Source organism: Perognathus longimembris, chromosome 2 (genome assembly GCF_023159225.1).
Source record: "Perognathus longimembris pacificus isolate PPM17 chromosome 2, ASM2315922v1, whole genome shotgun sequence".
Lineage (NCBI taxonomy): Eukaryota > Metazoa > Chordata > Mammalia > Rodentia > Heteromyidae > Perognathus > Perognathus longimembris.
Window position 1 is genome coordinate 113,128,649 of NC_063162.1, and position 12,552 is coordinate 113,141,200.

Sequence of the window (12,552 nt, forward strand, 5' to 3'; positions counted from 1 at the left end):
AGGCCCTGGGATGGATCGGCAGCATCAGTTATTTAGAAGCCCAAATAGTGAGGGATCATTGAAAGCTAAGTGGCAATTCTATATTTTCAAGATCTCTCTAAAACAGGTATATGAAACATTTCCACCACACAAGTGCAAAGAGAGTTGTAGATTGGTTGAACCTATAGTTGAGTGGAGCTGACCTGAAGATTGACACTGAGATCTATGGACCTACCTCCCCACAATTACTACTGTGTGTGTTACAAATTATTTCTGATTCATTCATTCTGCCACTGTCTAAGGGAGTTGTTTACATCTCCTTTATTATCAGCCAAATATACAATATTTTTAATTAGGAAGGGCCTTATAAATATTATTAAAATATGTAATATATAATATTTTTACTGTATTGAATATTTTGAACTTAGAGCATAGATGTACAATACTGAAGCCATATGCCTAGCTCTACTGTTTTGTATTTTAGTTGTTTTTCAGAGAGTATCTTGCTTTTCCTCAGAATGTAATCATCCTGCCTCCATGAACTGGGCTATTTGGAATGACAACCAGTTTTATTATTCAGTTGTGGTTGCATGGCTGGCTTGAAACCATCATATCCCAATCTCCACCACCTTTGTAGCTGGGATTACTGGCATGAGCACCACACTCAGCCAAAAAAATCATTTATTTTTATTTTTTAAAATAATTACTTATTTATTGTCAAAGTGATGTACAGAGGGGTTACAGTTTCATATGTAAGGCAGTGGGTACATTTCTTGTACAATTTGTTATCTCCTCCCTCATTTTCCTCCTCCCCCCTCCCCTTTCCCCTCCGCCAAATGGTTTTGTAAGTATTGCTTTTGGAGTTGTTTATTTTGTTATCCTTTGTCTCTCGAATTTGATATTCCCTTTCCAAAAAATCATTTAAAGTGAATGATTTCTGCAAGTTTCTAGGACATCATTATCACAAACAACACTTACCTTCAGTAATGTTGTCTGGTAAACTATTTCCTGCATCTGCAAAGCTATCTGTCATGTCTCCAAATACCAGCATCATGACTGGGAGTGCAGCTCCATGGATAACAGCAGCCAAAGTTCCCAGGACCATGTACAGCCTGTCGAGCCAACCTGCATAGCGAAACTAGGAGAGAGAAGAATAAACATCAGAGGCATGTTTCGTGTGTGTTGATGGTTGGGTCTGTCTTCAAAATGGTTGGTAAATCCAACATTTTCATACCACTAATGTTACTGTTCTAGATTAAGCAACCCTCTAGCTTTGTTGATCTATAACTATGCAATCATAAATAGGCATTTGACTGAGTTCTGACCTAACTCTTCCAATTAGGCTCTATTTATCCTTTATTATGTGAGATCTGATGAAAATTATAGGTCTTTACTGAAACTCCAGGAAGCATATTGTATTTCTGCTTTGGTTTCTAAGAATAGAGGTTAGTTTTCATCTCACAGGAAAACATGAAATGCCAAAGGTCCTTCTAAGGAAACCACTGAAGAAACATTCTGTTACTTAAAACAAAATCTCTTGGGTTAAAGGTCTAGTGCACAATGCAATTAGAATAAATATAAAATCATTTTAACAAAATTAAGCTTCAGTAATGGAGGAGGCAGAGAGAAAGAATGAGTCCCATTAAAGAGAATATTTTTCCTGAGAAGAAAATACGATCTTAATGAATGACAAGCACAAATATACAAATTTCTTCATTATAGACAACTCATAAAATAGAAAAATACTTATCTGGATCAGAAAAAAAATGAAAGGAGGAAGAGACGGTGAGAAAAATGGACTCACAACACGTGGGAAACAATTAGAATTTCTCCTGTATACATCAAGGTAGTGGCTAAAGAATTGAAAGAAAACAACAACCCGAATGATCCCTTTTCAAACCAGGAAAAAATATCACAAGAAAATTAAGCCAGCTGTGTGTGTCTATGGGTAAACCCTAAGGTAGAAGGAATGTGGTCACAGATGTACACTTGGCCAGATCTAGCCATCAGCAGGAGGTTTGGAATTACAGAGGAAAGGACCTGAACAATCTTGGTTGTAAGAACAAAATGGAAACCAAAACAGAGACAAATGACAAAGAATCAGAAAGCAAGATCTTAGAGCTTATATAAATTTCAAGTAGAGAGAGACTCTAATAATAAAGTCACATAACAAGGAACTTACAGTAGTAAGGAGGGAAATACCAAATTGCCAAATGTAAAAATAGAGAGCAGAATGGCTATGAGCAACAACGAGTGGCAATCAGCAGGAGAGAAAGAAAAGTTTCATGTAGTTAATGTATGGCAAAAAAAAAGAATAAATGGCCTGACAATATGTAGGTTCTTTGATTTTAAGCTTTTTTTAATCTCTCAAACATGTAATCATGTAAGCTTAAGTTTGGGTGGATGACATAACTTTCCACAGCTCCATAACATTCATTCCTTTACAAATTGTAACATTAAGAGGATAATGATATTTGGGTATATTTCATGCTTCATTGAGATGCAGGACTAATTTTGCCAGATTTTTTGTCATCTTTTATTTAAAACAAAAAAAAACAAGAAGACTAAAAACAACAAATACAAAGGAGGATGGAATTCTCAGAAACTATGTATCTTCTCTTAATGACTCTATTAATTGTACAAAATATCAAGCTTGTCAGTAAAGAAAGAGAAAGGATCCATTTAACCTTAACTTTCAGCGTACATGGATAGCTAAACATGTACAATAAGTTAGACAATACTGTACATGAAATCAGGGCTTCATGTTTGCTAGATAGGAGCCCTAAAGCTTGAGTCACACCTCTAGATCATTTTGACCTGCTTATTTTTTAGATAGGGTCTGGCTTTCCTCCTTCCAGAGGCTTGCCTGGATCACAATCCTTCTCTTTACATATGTGCCATTTACGCTCAGCCTTTTCTATTGATATGGAGGCTTGTGAATTTCTGTGTACAAGCTGGTTGGAACTACCATATCAGCCTCTAATCCCAATATCAGCCTCTAATCTAACTTTTCATTGTACATACTAAAAGCAAAGCATAAATGTATTTGAAAGAATGAACTTATGTGATATTATACATATACCATGGGTAGATCTTCTGTAGTGCAAAACTAGAAGAGGAGTGGAAAGGAAGAGTGGCTAAAAAAATGAGGGAGTAGGTAACAAACAATACAAGAAATGTACCCAAGGCATAATGTATGAAACCGCAATCTCTGTATACATCACTTTGACAATAAATAAGAAAAAAAAAGAAAGTCTTGCCCAGATATGGTAGACAGAACTATTTCTCAACACACACATGTCCACATCCTAACCCCAGGAACCTTTGGAAATACATCCTAACGATTCTACAGTTTTAAGACCTTGGAATGAAGAGATTACTTGAGTGGACCCCAATGTAATCACGAGTTACAGTGTATCCAAGAGGGAAATGGGGGCAATAGAAGTAACTGAAGAAAGAGGTGGAGTGATGCAAGGAGTGGGTGCTTGGCCTAGAAATGCAAGTTCCATCATATTCACCATCAGAACCTCCAGAAATAATGCAATACTGCTGACGTGCTGTTTTTAGCCCAGTAAGCCCTCTCACCCCAAACTCCTAGGGTAATAATTTTATCTCGTTTAAGCAATTAAGTTCATTTTTTCCATATCACCAATAGGAAATGAACACACAATGTCAAAAGAATGACAATATAAAGGAAGGTCAAAACTGTGAAGAACCAAAAAGCTGTCAAGAAAACCTGTGGTTTATACTTAGAATTTATCTGAAAGAATAAGCCCAAGGGTCTCAGACACAAGTGTAATTTACTAAGGTATATTTGGGTGGGCTTCTTCTGATAGAAGAGGGCAAATGTAGACTATAGGCTTATTTACAAAGTTTTTGATATAGAAGGATAACAGGCATAGGTGAAGGGAAGATGAGTCAGTAAGATGCTAAAGTTCTCAATAAAGAACTTAGAGAATAATTCTGAAAATGGATAGTAATGTAGAGTAGAAATAAAGGAGTTTTGCATGAAGATTATAAAAAATTTGGAAGTGTCTATGTAGCATTAGAGGAAGGCCAGTATCATCACTGAAATAACGGATGGAAGCACTCTACTTTCATAGGCAAAGGTGGCACAAAGAACCAAAGCTGGGAGGAAAACCAGCCACTGCATCATCACAGTACAAACAGAGAAAATAATGTGGTAACCAGTCATGCGTGCTAAGGCCAAGACAGAATTTTAAAATATACACAGAGCTGAGGGAGCAGTGGAGACAAAATCCAAATTCCAATGAGTTCAGACTGACTAGAAGATGAAACTGAGGCAGAAAAGAGCAATTCTTGTGAGGGAGGGAGCTAATAATAGCATGGTCCTCTGATCTAAGATTGGAATGTGAAACAGATTTGCCAGTGGAGCTGAGCCCAATTCAGAGACTGAAGACATGGAAGACAAAGAATAATAACAATGTCAGACTTCAAGAAGGCATAGGAAATAGGAGCCAAAGTTCAAGTGAGTGACTAGTTGTAAGAAATGGAGTTGTTCATACTTATAATCCTAGAACTAAAGAGATTGAGGCAGAAGAGTCACAGGTTTATTTGAGGTAACCTTACCCCAAGGAGAAAAGAAAAATCAAAGGGTACTGGATGCTCCCTCTGTTGTAGAGTGAAAAACAGAGTAGGGATCAAATCCAAGTTCAGGTAGGTGTGTGTATAACTACAGTTGTGAAATCCTAGGAGCGGTTACTCAAATAACAATAAAAGTCACCCAAGTTGGAAGGACAATTTGCAATGGAAAGGCAGGTACTGATCCAGGTGGGAAAGTCTTCAAAGACCAGATGGCCAGATGATAACAACATAAAGAATTTATCAATACTAGACAGGCAACAGTTTCACTAAATATAAACTAGCAAGACCAACTACAGTTTTGTCCCTATCTAGACAAAACCTAGGTCTTCTTCTGTAATAGCTATGTGACTCTGTGTCTTGAATATGTAACTTCTCTGAATCGATTTCTTCCTGTGGGACATAATGAACATGGCAAGAGGAAAAGTCATCTCAGCACTAGAACACTTGCTCAAAAGTCCATCTATACAGTCCCTCTTCCCTGGTCCTGCTATATATCCTGAGCCAGTTAACTTCCAGCGTCTTTGTAACAGCAGTATCAAAAAGAGATGTTTAAAAATGAAATATAAAATATTTACAATAATGCATGGCATACAGTATGGTGTTTTCATATATATATATATATATATATATATATATGTTTGCATGTGTGTTTATGGGTCCATTCTAATTCCAGACTTTTTTTCCTTGACTGGACTACTAATAGTAACTCCAAAGAGTAGATATGTTACATTACCTAAAATAGAAAAATTTTACATTGTAAGTTGAGCACTATGGTTTTAAGAAATGGAGCTTCTCATTCCTGAAATTATAGCCCTAAAGAGGCTGAAACAGAGGGTCAGAAGTTATAATCAGTTATAATCAGCTACTCAGGACATGGGGAATAGAAGGATTATGGTTCAACAGCAGCTCAAGCAAAAAGTAAGACCCTATCTCTACCAATAAAATTGGGCGTGGTTATTTACACGTATCATACCAGCTATAAGAGCATAAATAGGAAGAATACAGTTGGGCCTGGGGTAAAAAGTCCTGACATCTAATCGAAAATAACTGGAGGGAAAAGGGCTGAGATTATGGTTCAAATGATAGAGTACCTGTCAAGAAAGTACAAGGTCTAGAATTCAAGTAGCAGTACTGCCCTTCCCTCCAAAATTATGTGAAATGAAATCAGTCAAGCACAGAGAGACAAATGATGCATGCTGTCTCTCATATGTGGAAGCCAGAACTAACTTATAAGTGTACAAGTAAACAATAGTGTTGTATGCAAATGTATAAAAATGTATTCACCAAAATATGGTATTTGCAGGGAAGAATTCAAATGGTATAATTCCATAGAAAAACTAGCTCACAGTCTACTACGATGAATACCAAGAAAGTGGTACTTGAAAGGTGGGGGGAGATAAAAGGGAGGAGGGCAGAAGAATGAAGAGAGGAAGCTGGAAAGAATGTAGTCTAATATTCAATGCATATCCTGTAAAACTAAGAAAATTGAGGCAAGGGGATGGGTTGGAAAGGATTAAGGAGAATGATGAACAAGGTGGCATTCATCAAGATGCATTTTACACATAAACTATTGAATGGTAACTCCTTTGTACAACTACATAAAGATAATAACAATATAACTTTTAAAATAAAATAAGAAAGAACAGTGCAATCTTAAGTGTTTCAACCACTCACTCTTTAATAAAACATTATCTTATAGCTATTAGGGCAAACAAATGAATTTATCTTGCATTTATAATTGTAAATTGATTTTAATGCACATATATACAAAACTTCATGAATGTATGTGATCCAAAATATATTTATCATTCTACTCTAAAAAACAAAAACAAACAAATAAAAAACAGGCTGGGAATATGCCTAGTGGTAGAGTGCTTGCCTCATATACATGAAGACCTAAGTTCAATTTCTCAGCATCACATATGTAGAAAAAGCCAGAAGTGGGCCTGTGGCTCAAGTGGTAGAGTGCTAGCCTTGAGCAAAACGAAGCCAGGGACAGTGCTCAGGCCTTGAGTTCATGTCCCAAGACTGAAGGAAGGAAGGAAAGAAGGAAAGAAGGAAGGAAGGAAGGAAGAAAGGAAGGAAGGAAGGAAGGAAGGAAGGAAGGAAGGAAGGAAGGAAGGAAGAGAGAAAGAAAGAAAAAAAGAAAGAAGAAAAGAAAGAAAGAAGGAAGGAAGGAAGGAAGGAAGGAAGGAGGAAGGAAGGAAGGAAGGAAGGAAGGAAGGAAGGAAGGAAGGAAGGAAGGAAGGAAGGAAAGAGAGAGAGAAAGAAAGAAAGGAAGGAAGGAAGGAAGGAAGAAAAAAGAAAGAAAGCAGAAACGAAGCAAACCAAAAAACTTAAGTGAACATATATATATATATATATATATATATATATATATATATATATATATATATATACCCACACAACTCTAGGGCTAGAAGTGAAGCTAAATGGTTAAGCATATGCTCAACATACATGAAGCCTTTGATTACTAAGTAGTCATTCCGTGAATGATTACTTTGATTTTCTCCAATAATGACAAAAAGAGAGTGGAGAAGGAATAAAAGGAAAAGCTGTAGCACAAGGTGATAAAGGTGGTAAAAGATAAGCAGAATTCTCAGTACAAAAGTCACATGGTAGTTTTCCTACCTATAACAATTTTCATTTCAATTTAGAAAAAAAAACTATTTTAAATGACAGTTTACACACTTCTCCTGCTTTAAAAACATCTATATATAATGAGGAATTGTAAAATGTGTGCCGCAAGATTTTATTGTTCAGTAGTTCTCCAGAGTTCCAGTCACTAGAACAGTGCACCTAATTTCATCTAAGTTCACATTCTTTTTTTTTTTTTTTTTTTTTTTTTTTTGCCAGTCGTGGGCCTTGGACTCAGGGCCTGAGCACTGTCCCTGGCTTCTTCCTGCTCAAGGCTAGCACTTGAGCCACAGCGCCGCTTCTGGCCATTTTCTGTATATGTGGTGCTGGGGAATCGAACCTAGGGCCTCCTGTATCCGAGGCAGGCACTCTTGCCGCTAGGCTATATCCCCAGCCCCTAAGTTCACATTCTTAATAAACCCCACACACCCATACAAATCCCTGTCTTATTTCAAGTGGGATTAGGATTAAAGGAAAGCTTCAAAAGAATCACCATGCAGGCAGAAATTAAAGAGTTAAGGTATTCATTCAAATTCTTGATTTTTGACTCTTCACCCAAAGGAATAATGGAATATGCTCATTCTTAGTAATAAATAATCCATTGCTACCTTTTATTATTATGGGTGCTTGGGACTTTGACCTCAAGCCTACCAGGATTACAGAGCCATTAAGGACAGCACACAATGTAGAAGGTTCTTTCTAGCCAGGTAGCTAAACTCATCACTACTAGAAATGTCTGTGCAGGAAACAGACTGCTGGCGATAGAACTGACTAGGAGAATAATGAAATCTGGGTGAGGATGGCAGTTATGGCTTAATTTACATTGCAAGTTATAATCAGCTGTCCTCTGAAAATAAGATGAACCCAACCAATTAATTCTGCCTCTTGGTTACCGTACTCTTAAAGAAAATTATATAACAGATGAAATGTTTCTTTTCTAGAAAAGGTCAACTTTCCCACATATTTTGAATAGCAGATCAATTCAAAACTCACCATTGTAAGTGTACTGACAGTTGGTTTTTTTTCCTTCTTCTTACTAAAAAACATAGTAACAATATACACAAATTAAAAATTGTTTATAATTTTTAAATTATAAATTGATTATAGAGGTCATATTTAATGAAACTAGAACAAAGAAACATACATTTACTATTCAGGACGAAGAAAGCTAATACTATGATATAATTTACAAAGTTTAGGTGAAAATTTTCATATACCTTACCAATCTATGTAGTTATTACTGGGCTAGGATTTTTGTATTAATATGTTTACCATTGTCCCTTGAGTATTTCCTAATGTTCCAAAATGAAATTTCTCTCTCTCTCTCTCTCTCTCTCTCCATTTCTCTCTCCCCATACACACAAAGATATACACATACTTCTTGAAATTAGAAAAACAGAAACTAATAAAGATTGCTTTGCACATTTATCCTTCAGGAAATCATTCACACTTTCCAAAATTAAGTTCATTGATTTTCATCAGAGTAATTCTAGCAGTGGATATTCTTTGTGCTGTTAGATACTATTCTAAAGCATTCCCTTTAGTAATTAGATGGCAGTGACAATCAGGCCTTCCACATAAGTAGCCTAAGAAACAAAGTAATTAAATCACCTTATGAGCAAATCTAATTCTGAAAGGATAGATAAGTCTGCTGTCGTGGGTGGACCATGATGGAAATAAATGCAGCCTGGAAATGCCATGTGCAAAAGGAAATGTTCTGTAAATTGTTCATAAGCTGTCTTTATTCATAAAAGGGTCAACCCTTATTTTGAGACTAACTCAAATGAATTTAACCCAGTATCCTGTGTTTTTCATGGGTAAGTACCATCTACAATAACAAATCATCCTCATTTTTTGAAGGAATAAAAAACTTTTGAAAAAAATAGCATTACTTTTATATAGGTATAGATTTTTATGTTTGAAAAATGAATTGATATTTGTTTTTCAACTTTAATGAGATCAAAAGAGGTGAAGAAATTTCTAAAGAGAAAAACAGAGTTAACAAATATTTGGTTTTGGAGTGATGTTTAAGGAGCACTACTAAAAAACCTCAGGTTTGTTTCTACTCTATTCTCAGTAAAGACTAATTCAGTAACCTTGAAATTAAGAAGAGAGGAGAGGAATAGCTATAAATAGTTGGGTTTTAGCTCTGAGCTTTTTATCTTCCAGTACTTTACAATGCCACCCACTATTTTGGAGAAATAGTGATATCCTTGGCACTAAGTCTTCCCCCCCAAAATTGTAAGAAGTCCAAAAGAAGGCACATTTTTGTCTGTCTTTTGGAGAAGAGAAAACAAAAGAAGAGAAATTAACTAACTTATCTTAGGTTCCGCAGCTGGAATAAGGTCACAATTTAAACTACAATGTTTGTCCCCTAAGCCTCCAAGTTGTAATATAGTTCCTCAGACTTCTAGGTTAATTAATTTTAAGGGGCTAGGGATATTATTTACTATTTAAAGAACACTATTTAGAATATACCCGCTTAGTATTCTTGAGATTCTGGGTTCAAACTTAAGCACAATAAAGATTAAATATATCTGAGAATCTTTGAAAAAATCATTTTATTGAAGAAAACAAATATTATCCCAACATCATCTAAGAGCAATACCAAATATTCCTCTTTTTGAAATAATGTTAAAGTTTTAAGGTGAGCACATTTTAATTAAACTACATAAAAATTAATCTGTAGTTGGAAAAAATGTCTGTAGGATATTATAAGACCAATTTAAAGGTATCTTTGATGGTATCTTTAGGATCAAATAATTTTCTTTTTCATTTCTCTGTACATATTCTCAATACCTAAAAATAGTCAAGATAATTTCAGAAATTATGTTAAAATTTAAAACAAAAAATACCGTCCTCTACTTTGTAGTCTTTTCATTTATATAAAAAGTCCTTATTTGAAAACTTTCAAATACTCAGAAACTGAAACAATAGTATGATTACCATGTAATTTACTTTGACTCCTCAATTACTAGTTAGTAGTCATTGTTTGCTCACTATTTAAGTTGTAATTATGATCATTATGCATCACATCATTACTTCATAGCAATTTAACATTATTTATTAGACAAACTAGGTATTCCACAGAATTCCTTACATAGTTGCTGTTTTTTAAACTCTGATTTAGTAAAAATTCACACATTACACTTAGTAGGTTTTGTCTTTCAAACAGTCTCCTCTCTCTCTCTCTCTCTCTCCCTGACATTTAAATTTTCATCCTACATCTTGCATGCATCCATTTTACCCATGGAAATGTACAGTAAATGTAAAATACTCATAAGAATAGAGGGCTTAATGTAAAGATGGGAATGTAGATTCTATTATTAATAATTTTACTACATGTAGAAATTATTATATTGGGATATATTATTTGACTTATTTTCCTAGATAATTTTACAAACTTTCTATGATGTTGTACACTCAAGTTCCTTCACAGGCTGAAGAACTTTATAAAATCTATTCTACCACATGAAATTCTAAACCAGATCACTTACTTAGCTTGCCAACTGCAAAATCTCTTACTAAGAACTCTGAAAATAATTACTAAATACAAATTTTCTCTGAATATTATAAGGTCTGTTGACAATCCATATTTGTTTTCTCTAACTTTTGTACCATGTTTCATTTTCTCTTCTCTATGGATATCATTAAAGGATTCATCAACTGCACTGTATTCATTATCTCAAAATTAATTAAAATTGTTTACTTTGATGTTCAACTTGTCCCTTCAAGCCTGCTTGTGTGTCTTTTGACAATTCAATTAAATCCCTTATTTATGGGTACCAAAGGCACTCCATTGCTAGCTTCCATTTCCACTGATTCAGGTAGAAATTAACTATTTTTCTATGGGATGCTTATTCTTTTCCCTACGGAAATGTCTTTGGAACCCATCAATGATGAAGCATGCTTGTATCTACTCTTCCATTTAGAGGGCTGAAAAGAACCTTTTATTTTATTTTATTTTTTTAATTCAGAACTGGGCTCAGGTAACTCACACTTGTAACCCTAGCTTACTCAGAAATCTGAGTTCTGATGATCCAGGTTCTAAGACAGTCCAGGCAGATAAACCCAAGTTAATCTACAATTAATCAGTAAAAACCTGTAAGTATAGGTTTGGTTCAAGTTGGAGAGCAGAAGCCTTCAGTTAAAAAGATAAATAAGGGCTGGGAATATGGCCTAGTGGCAAGAGTGCTTGCCTCCTATACATGAGGCCCTGGGTTCAATTCCCCAGCACCACATATACAGAGAACGGCCAGAAGTGGCGCTGTGGTTCAAGTGGCAGAGTGCTAGCCTTGAGCAAAAAGAAGCCAGGGACAGTGCTCAGGCCCTGAGTCCAAGCCCCAGGACTGGCAAAAAAAAAAAAAAGAAAGATAAACAAAAGCTTGAGGATCAGAGATGAGGCTCCCCTACCAGCAAAAGGAATAGATGTAGAAATTTCCAATCCAATTTTAACATAATTTGTAAACAATTATTTGATTTCTACATTTTTTCTTTTTTCTCACACACTGAAGAACTTGGTTACTAATAATGATTATACATCTACTAATTTGTATTATTTCACAAGCTTATATTAAAATTTTCTACCAGTGACATTTAAATTTTCCTGTAAATGACAAGCATTATGCTCAACATATACAAAATAGTCTCTTTTTCTCTCTGTGGTTACACTACCAATTTTTTCTACAATGTCATTGCCACTTAACAGAAAAAGATAACCAACATGTAGTCTTGAGCTCCGATCCATCAATTTCACAAGCAGCAATGCTTACTTCGCTGTTTCTCAGAAGCATGTACTGCACCACAGAGTAGAGCCCTAGCAACAAATGACTCTGGTGTATGAATGATCAGATATTGTTGATAATACACATGGTACGAAAACAGCAAAGGATGTGCACAATAGGCTGCCTGGGGCCAGGAAAGTGCAGAAGAGCTTCATCAACACCGGAGGATGCAGATCCTGTGCCCAACTCAGCCAGTTTGGGCAGGGGCTGCTTCTAGTGACTGGTTTACATTTCTGACGATGAAACTAACACCACCACCCCACTTTTATGTCAGAGCTGGAGCTAGAAAACCTCTCCCACAGTTCCCAAGCCACTTAGGCTGGGAAAGTGAAACAAGTGGCTACCTTTTTTTGTTGAGCTTCGAGTTCTTCCCTTCTCCATCGCGATGTTCTTCTGGATCCATGGGGACCTGAGGAGAAAGCACAGGTCATTAGCGAAATCCCTAGCCCTCAGGGCAGGAGCCAGCCATGGGGCAGCGACCTCCACATGCCAGCGCCTATGTCCAGGGCAGTGAGGGAGGCAGGGCGCTGCGTGTCCGCGATGGAGG

The 12,552-nt window shown here is 35.9% G+C and overlaps 1 protein-coding gene across 1 annotated transcript in view; it reads right to left on the minus strand.

Moving 5' to 3' along the window:
* Positions 1-12,552, minus strand: part of LOC125346970 (ATP-dependent translocase ABCB1-like) — a 323,723-nt gene that overhangs the window by 233,227 nt on the left and 77,944 nt on the right. Inside the window, exons 3-5 of the mRNA XM_048339947.1 lie at positions 12,350-12,414; positions 8,215-8,257; positions 958-1,117 (exon numbers count right to left, since the gene is read on the minus strand). Of these exons, the coding sequence (XP_048195904.1) occupies positions 958-1,117; positions 8,215-8,257; positions 12,350-12,408 (262 nt within the window). The 5' untranslated portion in view covers positions 12,409-12,414. The remainder of the gene's footprint in view (positions 1-957; positions 1,118-8,214; positions 8,258-12,349; positions 12,415-12,552) is intronic.